Below are 17,293 nucleotides of genomic sequence, written 5' to 3'. Positions count from 1 at the left end.
CATGTCCATGAGGGATAGAACTAAAAAAAAACCTATCAAAGTCTTTAAAAGACAGAAATGAAAGAAATATAAGGAAAGTACCAAAAGTCCCTATATGACTCTGATATTTTCCCCTGGTTGAAGAGCTTGTATAATAAGAATTCTGTGATTTCTACATCAAAGTGTCGAATAACAGGAAGCCTGTGTCTAAATGATATCAGATACTTACGGAAAAACAGAAAAAGTTTATTTAAAATTCAAGTTGAACAGTAATCTCAATGTATGGTTTATATAGTATGACTTATTCAGAGAATGTAGTAAAATTTTTAATTACATCTTATTATTTAGGACGTATACATTCTTATAAATATGTCATACAGACATAGGCAAAATAGTAAAAATATAATATATAGATTGTAGATATATACTACATAGATATGTAATCTTATGTGAATTTAATTTTTAAGGGGTACATGGTTTCAGATTACATTTTCTTATGAAGGTTTAAAAGTTCACTTTTATTTATCAATAGAATTCGTATAAGCTAGCAGAATTTTATTCATTAAAAAATCATGGTGGGATGAGTCTCAATAAAGCCTTTTGATTTAAACAAAATAGCTATTTTAACTAGACAACTGTTTCTAATAATAAAAATATCCAGGAAGTTAAGCAATTTGCTTATTCTGCCTTATTCATACATGTTAACTCACACAGGTTTGTGATTGAACTCTAAGTAGAGAACACGTTTTTATTTAAATGATGGCTTGAGGAAATGGCATATATTTCTCTATTGTTTATACTCCATCTTAATAAAAACAGCAAAAATATTTCTTAGCAGTTAAAATCCTCTATACAACAACTTTAAGCTAAAGGAGTGGATGTCTGGAATGTAATTTTGAAAGAAATAATTTTTGCTGATTCTAGTTTGATAATAGTTTTATTAATAGCCACGTAGCAAGAGCATTTTCTTAAATCTGCACAAAAATAGTTTCAAAATTTCACTTGATGGACAAAATGAACAGACGTTCTAAATAAAAATAAGCTCAGGTCATCAAATTGTCTGACTTTCAAGTAGGAAAGTATATTAATACTAACTTTGAAATGAAATCCATAATAAAGTAAATTTTCTTGTTACAAATGTAAAGATCTTTGGGAAGCCATGGGCTAGGATCAAACTTATTAAAAAGGAAAAATAATAGCTAAGTATAACCACACCACCAAAGTATGCTTTATAAAGAAGTTTTAATTTTAGAACATTTGCAAAATATTATACTTTAAGATTATAATCTGTTTAGTAGCCATCAGATAACTTTAGAAAAATTATTTTCCAATCTATGAACAAAATTACCAATAAAGTCTTTTGTACTAAATAAGGTGAATTTTGTGCTTTTGTACATTGAGTCCTACTCTTTGCTGAAACCATATTATTTTCAACTTCAAGTGTACAACTATTATATTTAGGTTGATATTAATATGTCTTTAAATTATTGGTGTTTTATTTTCCTTTTTGTTTTTATTTTCACATATACATATGTTCATTAGGCTTCTACTTTTTTTTTTTGCAGTTTTTGGCTGGGCTGGGTTTGAACCCGCCACCTCCGCATATGGGGCCGGGTCCCTACTCCTTTGAGCCACAGGTGCCGCCCCATTAGGCTTCCACTTTTTGCATTCACAAAATTTAAAAGTCTCAAAATTTAACAACAATAACAATGTGTAAGATAGGGACCAGAAATAAAAACCTCGCAAAGAACGAACGAAGACAAATACATTCAGAAAAGAAATCAGACGATTGCTGCAACGAAGTATTAAGCAATAATAATAATAGTAATGCAAAGAAAGTAACATTCACATTGTCAAATAAGAGTATGTCTATTATAGATTGCTTTGACTCTGAGTTTCAATATGGAGTCATCAATTAACTTATTATTATTTTTTTCTCAAAGTATCAAAGAATAGACAACTAATATTTATAAATAAAAATAAAAGATAATTGGGTGGTCCACAATGCATTTTCTATCCTGGAGAAGAAAGATACTGCAGATGAGTGAGGCGCACATGTGGGTTTCCCTGTGTGTGTTTGTGTCACGTTGAAGCCAATGGATTAAAAGAGAAAGTGACATTCTCTTGGCCTCTTGTCATTATTAGATATGTGTACACTCCACGGAACGCGCCACAAAAATAATGTGCAATATCATCAACCAAATGATACCCATATTTAGGAACTCTGAATGATAGAGATATGGAACAACAGAAGTGCTACGTGTTTTTCTTGTTTGTTTGTTTTTAAGCATAAGGATATTGTATGCATTACGTAAGGCATTATTCTATAATTTGCTTTATTCTTAAAAAGTTGTCCATTTTTACTTGCAGAAATGATTTATGTAGTGTAGGGTGGCGCCTGTGGCTCAAAGGAGTAGGGTACCGGCCCCATATGCTGGAGGTGGCGGGCTCAAACCCAGCCCTGGCCAAAAAACTGCAAAAAAAAAAAAGAAATGATTTATGTAGTGTAATAGATAAATAAAATTAGGGCAATATTACTGTCTTTCCTGAAGTTTTTGAAGTCTGCCTTCTTAAATGTAATTCTCTTTTCCTTTTTGAGTTCATTTTCCTGCTTATGAATCAGTGATGTTCTATAAAATATACTTTTTTCTGAGACAACGTCTCAGTCTGTTTCCTGGACTAAAGTAAAGTGGTGTTATCATAGCTTAATGCAACCTCCCACTCCTGGGCTCCTGCAGTCCTCCCAAGAAACTGGCACTACAGGTACACACTGCCACCACCACCTAATTGTTTTTTTGAGGAGTGTGGTAAAGATGTGGGTCGTGCTATGTTGCTCAGGTTGGTCTAAAACACCTAACTTCAATCTCTTGGCTCAGAGGTTGGTCTAAAACACCTAACTTCAAGCACCCTCTTGGCTCAGCCTCCCAAAACGCTAGTATTACAGCCACGAGCTGCCACACCTGGCCTAAAATACACATTCTGTCATGACAGTGTCCTTAAAATCCTTAGATGTCTGATTACTGCGACACTTGGTTCTTGTCACAAACTTACACCCCCCAAAAGTGTAGAATGGCCAATTACAAAACTTCGAGAGTAGATGTTACATATATGTGTGTAATTACTATGGTGAAATACAATGAAACTCTCATTATGCCCACAACTGGCTACCAAAAATAAAAGCCTCTCACAGGATAATGCAGGTTCTTGCAGTAAATTACAGAAATAAGCTTGAAGGTTTACAGAGTCTTTATCTGTAAGGAAAAATAATTCATCTTTACAGTTGTCACCTCTATTGACAGCAAGCCCAAATGTTATAAATAACTAAATAACTAAAGCCAGCCTCGTGCTCTTGCTCATCATTGGAGGCACGGGGAGAAAACAAAATCCAGTACAGGCTCATAGGTTCTACCATCTGTTAAAGGAAAATCTGCATTATTATGACCCAGGTTCAGAATTCTTGAATCTGGGATCAAATCCCTCATGTGTGACAGTCTTCTGTAAGCATCTTATTTACTGTACTATTTTAAAACTCAAATTTTAAACTTTGAAAATGATTTCATCTGTTCCTTGCCCTTTATCTACTAACTCTCATAGTTCTAAACACATATTTTATTTAAGGTTTCTAAGAAAATATCTTAAATAATGTGTCCTGAAAAACTGAATTTACTAGCAGTATTAGCAAATGATACAATGTAATTAATTAGGAAGTGTTACCGAAAATTCCACAAAAATATTCCTTACTTTCTTTAACACTTAAACTTTCAAGTACAACTCACAAATGGTGAATCTTCTGATATGCCATAACCATTTTTACTACATTTAGGCTCACATATTTTTCACTAAAAATTCAACAAAAACAGTTCAGAGGAAAATGGCTTTTTCTTTTATTTTACACAATGTTAAGAATTGCATTTTGCTCTTACAGCTTCTTTGCTGTACAATTTTTTATGCTCTCAAGCTTGTGGACAATACTTCCATAGATCTTGTAGCACCAACAACTGTCAAACATGTCATCTCTACAGAATGAATAACGTCCTTGGTTAGTTTATAGAAGATTGTGGTAGTTTTTACATTCTTTGATGCCATAAGAGTCTGAAAATGGACAACTGCATCATAGGTAATTCGGTTGTGAATTTCTTTTTCTTATTTCAGTGAATCAATGACTGTCTTATATATATTGTATAAAACGTATTTTAGAAACTTTTATACTGGCCCACAAAATTAAATTCCTCTACTGTTTTCAAATCCCTAGAGAAAATAGAACTGTACAAAACAAATCTTGTTTGCCTTCCAAAGTGTCAAATATACATCTGTCTGGCTATTTACACACCTTTGTTTTATTCTAAGTTCCTCCAGAGTGACAGGAAACACACACTGATGGGAGCTACAGCACATTCGTCTGGAAACTGCAAGAAAATTTCATAAAAGATTTTATCTTATTTTGTATGTTAAGGAAGAAAAAGAACTAAATGTACTACTATTTAAAATAATAATATACAACTCTGGTGTGATTAAACATCTGCTAGCTGGAAGGGAAAAAATAAATGTGATGTTATTTTGGCCCTTAAATTGTTGCAGTAAACTTTCAAAAACATTAAGTAACTTTACTTACCCCGGCTAGTTTAATTATATTGGCTTATTAAATAAGAAATGACAGAGGAGCAAAGTGACTTTGTTTTTAATATTATGATGTCTGATTTATTTTCATCCCCATGTGGATAGTAGCCAAAGCTTAGAAAGCACACTTGTTGACTCCGTTCTACCTTACGTTAATGGAATATAATGACATTCTCCTATCATAATTACTCTAATGCATTATTGTGTTGATTTTATTTTTCTAAATACGTGTGTGTGTTTTACTTTTTTGGCTTAGAAACAATAAAATCATGCATTCTGGGTTTGTGGTAACCACTAAATGAGTTAAATTTATTTTCCTTCAAGTGAGGAAATACACAGAATGCTGCAAAACGTGCTCCAGGAAACCCAGGACAAGCCAGGAGCTAATCTCAGGGACACTTCTCTTAGCTGAATAGCTTGTCCTTAATTAAAGAACTGGGCAAAAACACAGGGGATTTTAAGCATGGTCAATTTCCACTGCAATTTTTTGTTAACCTCTAAAATTTCTTAGCTCAATGTTAAAATGGAAAGATTTATATTTATTTGGGATTTTATATATGTGTGTGTGTATGTGTGTGTACATGTGTGTATGTATGTATGTGTGTGTATATACATGTGTGTATGTATGTGTGGGTATGTATATAAGTGTGTGTATATAACCTGAAATTCCCAAGATGTCTCTTCCCAAGATTCCATGACTATAGATTTAGGGTCTTCTTTTCTTCTTTCACTCTCTCTCCTTATTCTTTTTCACTCTGTTACTTCACCTTTTTTTTTAAATTTATAATTTGATTAATTGTTGGAAAGATGATCGAGTGAATCAAGACTTTCTAATTAATACAGCTATGTATATAGAGCTCTGACTATATGATTATCCTTAAGGTAAAAATATTTTGAGATATTTCCACATAAAATTATTTCTCCCTCTCCAGGAACCATTTCCCTCAAATCACAACATCATGAGGGTAGATTCTGGCAACCATTTGTTTGGAAATACATGAAATTATTTCTTTTGCTGTAGCTGATTAAATCAACACAGGATGCCCAATGCAATATAAACGAGTGGCATTTTCTCTTCCATTATTTGGAATTAGAATTGAGGAGCTACACTGAGTTTTTCTCTGTACCAAGTGCATCTGTCAAGGTGAGTCGGCAATAGAGAAATCAGGGATTTAATACAACAAAATAGTTGTTTAGGTATTGGAAGACTGAAAGAACAAAAACCCCAAGGGAGCATGGATAGTATACCACATACAGAGCTCAGCTGACTCTTCCATTTGTGAGGAAAAAGAAACTACCACCAGTGAGCCTGAGCTCACCCTGAAGCTCCCCACAGACAAAAGTGAAGAGATGGTGTTAACAGAGTCTAGGAGTTCCTACAGCCTCCTCTTTTTGAAGAGGACTCCATGAGGACACCTTCTCAAAAGAGCAGGGGTGCATTTGAGCGGCACTCACGTTTGTTAGGAGCATATATAGTTATAAGCACGTTTGAATAATCCATGGTTGTCCTCTGTTGCCAAAGTCAAAGTGACAGGAAAAGAAACTAAAAATTGCCTCTTCCATCCCTCTGCCCTTCCCTCTCTCTCTCTTCAGATTCTAGACAAAACCTGGTGCCACTTAGCAAGTCAGGCTGATGAATCTGATTTGCAGGCCCCAGCGCCAGCATCGCAGGGCAGGGAAAGAAGGCTGGTCCTGGCCCTGAAGGGCAATCCACAGATAACCAGCAACCTGAGGAGACTGGGGATAAATGTCCTTCACATGTGATGGGGATGAAGAGACGAGAGAAAGGTTTTCCTAGAGGGAGTCAGAAGGGGAAATGCAGCTCCTTCCAAGAGGAGACTGAGGAAAAAAAAAAGAAAATGTCTTTTCTCCTGGTTTTACATGTTTACGTTCCAACCATTGAGCCCCAGTTGAATTCCTTGCTCTTGGAGTTAGAAGACAATTTTATATTCTTGAAATTAAGTTTTACTGCTTTAGATTATAAAACCGAGGCCCTCAGCAAAATATCTGGCACATATTAGAAGGATAAACAATATTCACTGAAACAGAAATTGGATGTTGTTTTGTGAAACGTGCCAGAAACTATCCTATTCCAACATCTCTCTGCTACCCACTATGTCAAGGACTAGCCATGTATGGCAACTGGGCATTTGAATGTGACATAGATACCAAAGTTTAAATTTTATCTTTTTAATCAATTTAAATTTAATTTAAAAAACTGATCCTCAGGCGGCACTGTGGCTCACAGGAGTAGGGCGCCAGCCCCATATGCCAGAGGTGGTGGGTTCAAACCCAGCCCTGGCCAAAAACTGCAAAAAAAACTGATCCTCAATTCAGTTGCTGGAAAATTTTGAGTGCAATTGGAACAGCCGAAGGTACGAAACTACTATTTCAGAAAGCACATGTAGTGAGAATAAGATGGAGTCAGTCAGGCTAGGGCTAATATGACACAGCTGGTCTGGTTTTAAGTCCCACATGACCTTTTCCTCCTGGCTCTCATTCTTATCACTTAAATTTAGCTTCCCACCTAAAGATGCCCATCTTAAATAGTTTAGGAGGATTGATTTAGGAAATACACTTTTGAATCAGAAATGTTGTAATAGCTCACTGAGTTATGCACTGTGAGGCTGATGAATCTATTACTTAAAATAGGAGTTAATGTGGTCTTTGCTTTGAACCTTTATGTATAGAACTGTGATTTTTGGAAATGGAAGAACAGAACAGTCTTGGAGAGGCTACTCTCACTGTTCTCCAGAATCACTGGCCTTCTGACAAATGTTTGACGAACCTATCCTGTCTCTGCATACTGGCAGCCAGGCCCTCTTCATCTGCTAACACTCCCTTGGTAAATTTTATGAACTCTAAATACATCAGGTATTTCTGAGGAAGCTGTAATATTCAAATAGTGATAAACATATGAAAAAGAATGTAAACTAGCTCATTATAATTCGTCTATTGGTTCTATGTTGAAATAATAATATTTTGCATGTATGAGGTTAAATAAAAAGTCAAATGCCAATACTATCTTTGGCTGTTAATTGTTATTTTGTTAATATGGCTGAGGAAAGTTTAAAATGGCATATGTGGCTCCTATTACACTTCTCCCAGGCCAGGCTGCTTTGTACTCTTGCTACTCAAGGTATTCCCTGTGGACCAAGACCTTGTGCATCAGCTAAGAGCTTATTAGAAATGCAGATCCTCAGGCCCCTCCCAGACAAACTGCATCTGAATCTGAATTTGCTCTTTAACAAGATCTCCAGGTAATTTGTATGAATATTACAGTTTGAAAAGCACCACTTCAAGCTACTTTCATATTCATCTGTTCCTGTAGAACAAAATTCAGATATAGTGTTGTCTCAGAACTGAAAGACTTGGGGCAGAACCCCCCACTCTGCCCGGAGCTCTGACCACCCCAATCAACTGCAAGAGACGTCGCTTGATGCAAAAACGCAAGAGGATTTTTATTCTAGCATGCTGGGACTTGACTCACAACTCTTTTAGAAGCCGAGGAGTCAAGCCCCGCACAGCAGTTTTTTACAAGCTTATAAAGGCAAAAACTACAAAGTAGGCGGGAATAGCAGACATGCCAGGGGCTCTAATAAAGTAAGAGGGAATAGACACAGCTGGGGCTCTAACCAGATAAGAAGAACTCTGGTTCACTATTCAACTGTCTTAAGACAAGACTAACAGTCAAATATTTGCTTAATAGTAAACATTTGCTGCAGCTCCTGGGGCTATCTCCTGGAACAGTTACAAAAGGTCACATTCCTATGGTAGGGAGTGAGAGGTGGTCACATTCCTATGGTAGGGAGTGAGAAGTGGTCACATTCTCATGGTAATATTTTCTTTCATTCCCCCATTTGTTTTTTGGGAAGTTCTAATCATGGAACTTCTGGCTCTATGTATTCATTCTCATGGCTATCGTCCCGGCGGAGAGACTGGTAATGCTGTCTGAGCATTAATACTTGTACAGCACTCACTCTCTCCCGGACGAAGGTGACTATACGGTTGAAAATGTAGGGCCCAAAGGTAAGAATTAGAAGCAGTATAATAAGAGGGCCTATTAAACTGGAAACGAGAGTGGTGAACCAAGGTGATTGGCTGTACCAACTTTCAAACCATCCTTGATGGGCCTCCCGATCTCGTTGTCTTTTTTCTAGTCTCTCCCTGAGTTTAGACATGGAGTCTTTTACCATACCAGAGTGATCTACATAGAAACAGCATTCTTCTCTTAGTGCAGCGCATAACCCTCCATCTTTTAGGAACAGGAGATCGAGTCCCTGTCTATTCTGCAATACTACTTCTGATAAGGATGTTAGTGACTCTTCTAATTTTGTGATTGATTGTTCTATGGCTTTTAGGTCCTCATCTACAGCTGCTCTCAGTTCTTCGAGATACTGTGGGGTCTGGACAAGCGCAGCCGTTCCTGTTCCTACTCCGGCCGCCACCCCTATACCCATCAGGACAGCTAGAGTAATAGAGACTGGTTCCCTCTTCTGTCTACGGGGTCTGAGATCGAATTCTGCCTCGAAGGAACTCGCCTCATGATAGATAACTCTAGGTATTAATTGTACGAGGATACAGTAGTCTGCAGTGGAATTAAACACTGATGAGGAAATGCACGGGGTTAGCCCGGTGCTGCAAGCCCACCATCCTCCTTTAGGGGGCACTAGATAATAATTGATAGTGGTTGATGGGCTTTTAATGGTCTGATTACACAGATGCTGGCGATTTTCGGGGATCGTGCCTAGGCAAATGCCTCGCCCAGAGACTGCTGTAAGGGTGATCTTGGATCCCCAGTCACAGGAATTATGGGAGGTGGTATTTTGGAAGATACCTGAGAAGGCGATCCCTTCATAATAGGGCGGGCCTGAGGCTAGACACAACCAGCAAGATTCGGTAAGATTAGGGTTGGAAGTATTGAGGACATTGAAAGCCCCCTGTATTAAGTTAAGAAGTCTCTGCCCGGTGCTTGGAGTCTCCGGGGATGTTACCTGGGGAGACAGTTTCGCAGGCGATGGGGCTGTGCTGGCTTCAGTAAATTGGGTGCTCCCCAGAGTCTGGGGCATACGGGGAGAAATAGGCAGCCTAGCTGGCGGCTGCTGTCCTGAGAGTACGATGTTGGGTCCTATCTGGACAGCGACGGGGGTCTCTATTTTTAATTTGATGAAGAAGGTAAATCCTTTATCCCACCCTGACATATAGAAACGGAATCCCCATGTTCTTCCTTTTATCCAATCTCGGGCTTGTTTCCCCCTCTCCGTGAAGGAAATATTTAGGGGGTTTGACCCTGCTCTGGTACTGCTCCTCTTTACGGTTATTAAGTCCCAAGAGGAGAAGGGGTGCCAGAAGGCCTGCCCAGTCGTCTCACATCCCCATTGTTTACAATAGAAATTTTCTACCCCCACACATCTGTTGGCTTGGCTTTTCATTCTCCCGTCCCGGGGACAGATATAGAACTCCGTTTGTCGCATCCGGCGCTGGGCGGGCAAGTTGCCACAGCCAGGGCATCTGCAACGTACTGGCCTTGGGATGTGGAGCCTTGGGTAAGAGAGCGCTTTGTTAAATGGTGATCAAGGCTTGATGGAACCTCTTTAAAGGTCTCATCGGAGATATTCCAATTATCTAGCCCTGCTATTAAGGCGCAAATATCTGGGGTGAGGGACGGCCACCAGGTCCAAGGAGGGTCTTCTTTTGTAGTACTCCATACTACATCACCAGTCTGAGAGAGAACCTGCCAGGTTAACCTCTGGGGGCATGGGGGTTGGGACCGGAGCTACTTATCACCGGGAGTTGTATCAGCAGGAGCAGGGCTACTGCGGCGAATGCGGAGCTTGAGGGGGTTGTCTGTCTTTTCCACTTTCCACCCGGAGTCTGGCGGCGGTGCTGGTTTGACATGAGATGAGTGGATCCAGGCTGCGATGCCATCGACTTTTATTGCTGTCGGGGTTGTGAGCAGCACTAGGTATGGTCCTTTCCACCGTGGTTCAAGGTTGGCTGTCCAGTGGCGCCAGATGTACACCGAATCTCCAACCTGGAACTGGTGAGGTATTTGCAGATCCCCGGGTTTGTAGGCCTCGATCAGCCAGCTCCACACCTCCTTTTGCACAGTTTCAAGGGCTTTTAATCTGGTGTATAGAGATTGAGAGGAGTAAGATTCTGGGGAAGGGAGGTGCTGCATGGCAACAAGCGGGGGGTGAGCTCCATATAGGATTTCAAAGGGGGTCAGCTTGAGAGTGCTAGGGGTGTTGCGCACACGGAACAGGGCAAAGGGAAGGAAGACTGTCCAGTCAGTAATGCCAGTCTCTAAGGATAATTTAGTCATGGCCTCTTTTAGGGTTCTATTCATCCTCTCTACCTGCCCTGAGCTTTGGGGCCGATAAGCGCAATGTAATTTCCACTCAAGCCTCAGGATTTTGGCTAAACCTTGATTAACCTGGGCAACAAAAGTGGGACCGTTGTCGGATCCGATTACCTTGGGTAGCCCAAATCTTGGAAAAATTTCTTCTAATATTATTTTGGCTACAACTTGAGCAGTCTCCCTTTTTGTAGGAAAAGCTTCGACCCATCCTGAGAAAGTATCTATGAACACCAGCAAGTACTTGTATCCGTATTTGGCCGGCTTAATCTCTGTAAAATCTGTTTCCCAGTAGCTCCCAGGACGATCTCCTCGGAGTCGTCTTCCCTGAGGTAATGTGCTAGGCTGGGTGTTTACTAATTGGCAAGGTCTGCACTCTTTTGCAGCTGCGTCAACGAGTTTACTTAATTCCATAATATAGTATGGGGAGGACTGAACAATAGTTCTTAGATGCTTGGGGCCCAAATGAGTTAATTTATGAAGTTGTCTGAGAAAGGTGATCGCCTGCTCTTCAGGGAGGATGATTTTTCTTTCTGGAGTTTCTCGGATCCCCTCTGGGGATTCTAAGTGGAGGCCTAATCTGTTCATTTTCTCGAGATCCCGCTCCGAATATTTAAAGTGTTTGACAAGGGGGGGGTGCTATTTCTTTAAGGCTAGGCCTTAAAGTGTTTTCATATAGCGGCAGGATGTTGAGCCTTTGAGCTGCTAGCTCAGCTTCTCGGTTGGCTCTTTGGTTTCCCTCGGCAACTCTGGACCCCCCTTTCTGATGCCCAGGGCAGTGGATAATGGCCACTTTCTTAGGAAGGTGAACAGCCTCCAGTAGACTTAGGATTTCTTCTTTGTGTTTAATTTCTTTTCCTGCTGAAGTCAGCAGTCCTTGCTGCCTGTAAATGGCCCCATGAACATGGGCCGTAGCAAAAGCATACCTGCTATCAGTGTATATGTTAACTTTTTTCCCTTCTGCCAAACGTAAGGCCTGGGTCAAGGCGACCAGCTCGGCCTTCTGGGCCGACGTCCCTTCAGGCAGACTACTTGCCCAGATGGTCTGCTTATCGTCCACTACCGCCGCCCCGGCCACCCTTTTACCTTCTATTATGGAGCTGCTCCCATCAGTGAACCAGGTCAGCTGGGCATCCGGCAGGGGCTGATCACAGAGGTCCTTCCGAGTTCCAGTTTCCTCAGCCAGTACTTCTTGGCATGTGTGTAATACATCTTTCTGGACAGAGGTATCAGGTAATAGGGTAGCTGGGTTGAGGATGACAGGCGGTCCAAACTGGACTCTGTCTCCGTTTAATAGGAGACTCTGGTAATGTGTCATGCGGGCATTAGACAGCCACCGGTCGGGGGCTGTCTGATGATGCTTTCTAAAGCATGGGGGGCAATGACTGTCAACTTCTGCCCCATAGTCAATTTGTCTGCATCTTTTACCAGTACCGCTACTGCCGCCGCAGACCTCAGACAGGCTGGCCAACCACCAGCGGCGGGGTCCAATTTCTTGGAGAGGTATGCTACCGGTCTTTTCCATGGCCCTAAAGGCTGCATCAGCACCCCTCGGGCCACTCCTCTCTTCTCATCTACGTATAGGACAAAGGGCTTTGTTACATCTGGTAGAGCCAGGGCCGGGGCTGATAATAATGCCTTTTTAATGTTGTCAAAGGCCCGCTGTTGGCTGGCACCCCACTCGAAGGGAGTGCCTTCCTTGGTCAAAGGGTAGAGGGGAGCTGCCAGAGTAGCAAACCCCGGTATCCATAAGCGGCAGAACCCTGCAGTTCCTAAGAATTCTCGCACCTGGCGGGGCGAGCGGGGAACTGGAATCTGAGTCACAGTATGCTTCCTGGCTTCTGTTAACCATCTCTGCCCTCCTCTTAAGGTGTAACCCAGGTACGTTACCTCTTTCTGGCAGATCTGGGCTTTTTTAGCAGAGGCTCGATATCCTAAGTGGGCTAGTTCTTCTAGCAACAGTTCTGTGCCCCGATAGCACTCTTCTTTTGTTGTTCCAGCTAGTAGTAAGTCATCTACATATTGTAGGAGCGTTACCTGAGGGTGGCTGGCGCGAAAGTGAGCTAGGTCTTGGTGGAGGGCTTCATCAAAGATGGTTGGGGAGTTCTTAAACCCCTGTGGAAGTCGGGTCCATGTCAATTGCCCCGTTGTTCCAGAGTCCGGGTCTCTCCATTCAAATGCGAAGATGTTCTGGCTAGAGGAGTGTAGTCGGAGGCAGAAGAAGGCGTCCTTTAAATCCAGGACAGTGTACCAGATATGGTTTGGAGGGAGAGAGCTTAACAGATTATAAGGGTTAGGCACGGTGGGGTGGATGTCTTGCACCTGCTTGTTTACTTCTCTTAAGTCCTGCACAGGGCGATAGTCTCCTGTGCCGGGTTTCTTGACGGGTAATAAGGGCGTGTTCCATGGTGACTGGCATTTTACTAGTATGCCCAGCTGTAGGAGACGCTGAATGTGAGGCTTAATTCCTTCCCGAGCTTCCTTAGTCATAGGATATTGGCGCACTGCCACAGGAGTGGAAGTAGCTTTGAGTTCTATGACTATAGGCGGCCTTTCTGCGGCCAGTCCCATTCCAGCAGTTTCGGCCCATGCCCCGGGATATTTTTCTAGCCAGTCATTTACGAGACTAGTCCCTTTCTCCCGCTGCTTTTCAAAGAGTCTATGTTCATCCTCTAAACGCATGGTCAGGGCTGTTACCCTCTTATTTTGGGTTACCTCTGGGCCATCAGGAGTAAAAGTGATTTGGGCTTCCATTTTGGTGAGTAAATCTTTCCCGAGGAGGGGCGCAGGGCACTCAGGGATAATTAAGAATGAGTGGGTTACCCGTCCCACTCCCAGATCCACTGATCTTCGGGTATTCCATGAGTACTGCTGATGCCCTGTGGCCCCTACAACCCAGGATTTTTTCTTGGAGATGGGTCCTGATGGTTCAAGTAGGACTGAGTGTTGAGCTCCGGTGTCTACAAGGAACTCAACTGGCTTCCCCTCCACCTTAAGTATTACCCTAGGCTCGGGGAGGGGTTCCGAGCCCCATCCCCACTAATCTTCTTCTTCCTCTAAGGCCAGTACTTTCTTGGAGAGTTCTTTCTTTTTTTCTTTAGGACATTCCCTGGCCCAGTGCCCCTTTTCCTTACAGTAGGCACATTGATCCTTATCTAACGGGATGCGGTTGCTCAGACTACCTGACTTCTTAGTTCTACCTTGGGTCTGTTCCTGGCTCTTCTCCCCTACTACTGCGGCCAAAATCCATGTTAAGTTTTTCTCCTGTCTTCGGTCTCTCTTATTTTCCCTTTCTTCTCTCTCTTTCTCCTTTCTCTTCCTCAGTTTCTCTTTTATGGTATACTTTCTCAGCTTCCTTAACTAAATCCTGCAAGGTATAGTCCTGCAATCCTTCAATCCTCTGCAGCTTTCTTTTAATGTCTACAGCTGACTGCCCTATGAAAGTCATAGCCACGGAAGCCCTCTGTCCTTCAGAGGCAGGGTCAAATGGGGTGTAGCGCCTAAAAGCTTCCATTAGACACTCAAGAAACACGGAAGGGGGTTCCGTGGCCCCCTGTATTACTTCTCTTACCTTAGCCAAATTAGTGGGGCGTCTTGCCGCCCCACGGAGGCCAGCCACTAGAGCCTGGCGATAGACTGACAGTCGCTCCCTAACTTCTGCCGTGTTGAAATCCCAGTCTGGTCTGGAGAGGGGAAAGGCAGCCTCGATGATGTTGGGGAGGTGGGTAGGACGCCCGTCCGCCGCGAGTACATTCTTCCTAGCTTCTAGTAAAATACTCTCCCTCTCTTCAGTAGTGAAGAGAGTCTGTATGAGCTGCTGGCAGTCATCCCATGTGGGCTGATGAGAGAACATCAGGGACTCTACCAGCCCAGTCAGGCGTTGGGGGTCTTCTGAAAAAGGGGGGTGATTAGTTTTCCAGTTATACAGGTCTGCGGAAGAAAATGGCCAGTACTGGAGGGGCTGGAGAGGAGGTGGTCCCTCATCTGTTGCCACCAGCGGGGGGCCGTATGCCCTCAGGGGTAGGGCAACAGTAGTGTCGGGAGACACTCCTCCCCGGCGGTGACTCCTAGTACCTTGCGCGGGCCCCAGTGAAGGTTCCCCCGGGAGTGCAGAGGGGGCAATCACCGGATCCGGCGATGCTGGTCCTCCCTGCCCCCCGACAGGAACCAAGGCGGGAGGGTATGGGGGAGGAGGGGGTGGAGGGTCGAGGAGAAGATGATCGGTCTGGATTTCCGGGTAGATCTTCTTAGGGGGGTCCAAACTGTCGCCCCCTTTTCTGGGACCGGAAGATTGGACAGCGAGCACCTGAGGATTAGACGGGGGTCTGGATGTGGCAGTCCACGGCTGAACCCAGGGGGGCAGATTCTGCACCAGGTCCTGCCAGACTATGATGTAAGGTTGTTGATCCGGATGGGCTCCCGGTCCTCTCTGAAAAACAATCTCTTTAATAGCAAAAATAAGAGATAAGTCAAAGGTTCCTCCTGAGGGCCAGCCGACGTTAAAAGTAGGCCACTCCGAGGAGCAGAAAGTCTGCCATGGGCCTTTTTTAACCTCTACTGACAGATCACGACCTCTTCTCTTCACTTCAGTCCAATGATCTAGAGTTAAACTCAGAGGGGTTGTCACAGTCTGTCCCATTGTCAGTGGATATATCAGAAACACAAATAACAGAAATAACAGAAATATTACAGGTACAAGGACCCACCTACCACACTTGGTCCTTCACAAGCCTATAACAGAATCAGACGGGCGCGTTTCCTGTAATTTTTGATCGAACAACCAGACTCGACCAGTGCCCTTACAGCAGGAGACAACCAGGTGTCCCTGGTTCTCCTCAGTTCCTGGGGCGTCCCCCAGGGTTTCAGCCTGTGGTCCTCTGGGCACGTCTACCGACCACTGTCCGGCCGGCCACTCTCACGAGGTGCCGAACGGCTGCAAAATCGAAAGTGCGCACACAAAGTCAAACAAAAGGACTGAAGACACAGACTAGACAGTTTTTGGGGTACCCCTTTCTTACCTCCAAGGTCGACTCTGCAGGTGAGGGGTGGTCGTTATCTCCCGGACGAGCCCCCAAATGAAAGACTTGGGGCAGAACCCCCCACTCTGCCCGGAGCTCTGACCACCCCAATCAACTGCAAGAGACGTCGCTTGATGCAAAAACGCAAGAGGATTTTTATTCCAGCATGCTGGGACTTGACTCACAACTCTTTTAGAAGCCGAGGAGTCAAGCCCCGCACAGCAGTTTTTTACAAGCTTATAAAGGCAAAAACTACAAAGTAGGCGGGAATAGCAGACATGCCAGGGGCTCTAATAAAGTAAGAGGGAATAGACACAGCTGGGGCTCTAACCAGATAAGAAGAACTCTGGTTCACTATTCAACTGTCTTAAGACAAGACTAACAGTCAAATATTTGCTTAATAGTAAACATTTGCTGCAGCTCCTGGGGCTATCTCCTGGAACAGTTACAAAAGGTCACATTCCTATGGTAGGGAGTGAGAGGTGGTCACATTCCTATGGTAGGGAGTGAGAAGTGGTCACATTCTCATGGTAATATTTTCTTTCAGAACATTGGTAATGAAAATTGGGACATGGGGGTTTGGTAAATAGGGAATGGTATCTGTTTAACATGGACGTTGCAGTGACTAAAAGACAATTTTCCCCAGCAGTTGCTACTTTGCTACTGTTTACTTTGGTCAGCACCACGTACCCTACCGAACAGGGCTAACCTCAGCACCCTGCAGGAGGACCTGTTACCGTAGGATGGTATTTCACTTTGAATTTTTTGCTGCATCTCAAGGCAGCCCAATGATTTGCCTTAAAATCGTTTGTGGGGAAGTTCTCCCTCATCTTTGTAAATCTCATTTTTTGTCTTCATAATTGGAATTTTTAACCCCTCATTCATCAAGTTACTTTCATATTGTTTCTAAATTTAAATCATATAACAGTTAATACATTCCTTTATTTGTCAATGAGAAGGGACAAAAAAAAGGGGCTTCAAGGCGGATGGGAGGAAACCCTGCCTGCTGAATAAGGAAGCCTGGAGGGCCCTAGAAACATTCAACCATTAGACCAGCACCCAGCGATTCTCTCTAAAAAAGGGGAAAGAATGTGGGAACAGGTCACCTAGTTAATCAATGACCAATAGAAAAAGACGAAGGTGACCCCAGGCACAGAAAGATCCATGAAAGAGATACAGTTTCAAATGGAAAGAAAGAAGACATTTATTCTCTACACCATCTTTTTGTCTCTCCCCCTCCTCAGTCAGGAGAGGGACCCACTTCCAACTCTCCTTGGAAGTGCTCTGAGCTTTCTCTTCACTCTTAAATAACATTTCTCTT

At 42.8% G+C, this 17,293-nt stretch overlaps 1 protein-coding gene across 1 annotated transcript in view; it reads right to left on the bottom strand.

Annotated features, from left to right (window-relative positions):
• Positions 1–15,593, bottom strand: part of LOC128590837 (uncharacterized) — a 52,792-nt gene extending 37,199 nt beyond the window's left edge. The window contains 4 exon segments of the mRNA XM_053598288.1: positions 10,427–11,557; positions 11,595–12,295; positions 12,298–14,270; positions 14,272–15,593. Coding sequence (XP_053454263.1) covers positions 10,427–11,557; positions 11,595–12,295; positions 12,298–14,270; positions 14,272–15,593 — 5,127 coding nt within the window.
• Between the last annotated feature and the right edge of the window lie 1,700 nt (positions 15,594–17,293).

Source organism: Nycticebus coucang, chromosome 1 (assembly GCF_027406575.1).
Source record: "Nycticebus coucang isolate mNycCou1 chromosome 1, mNycCou1.pri, whole genome shotgun sequence".
Classification (NCBI taxonomy): Eukaryota; Metazoa; Chordata; class Mammalia; order Primates; family Lorisidae; genus Nycticebus; species Nycticebus coucang.
Note: the sequence above shows the minus strand (reverse complement) of the source record. Positions and strands in the feature narration are given on the sequence as shown.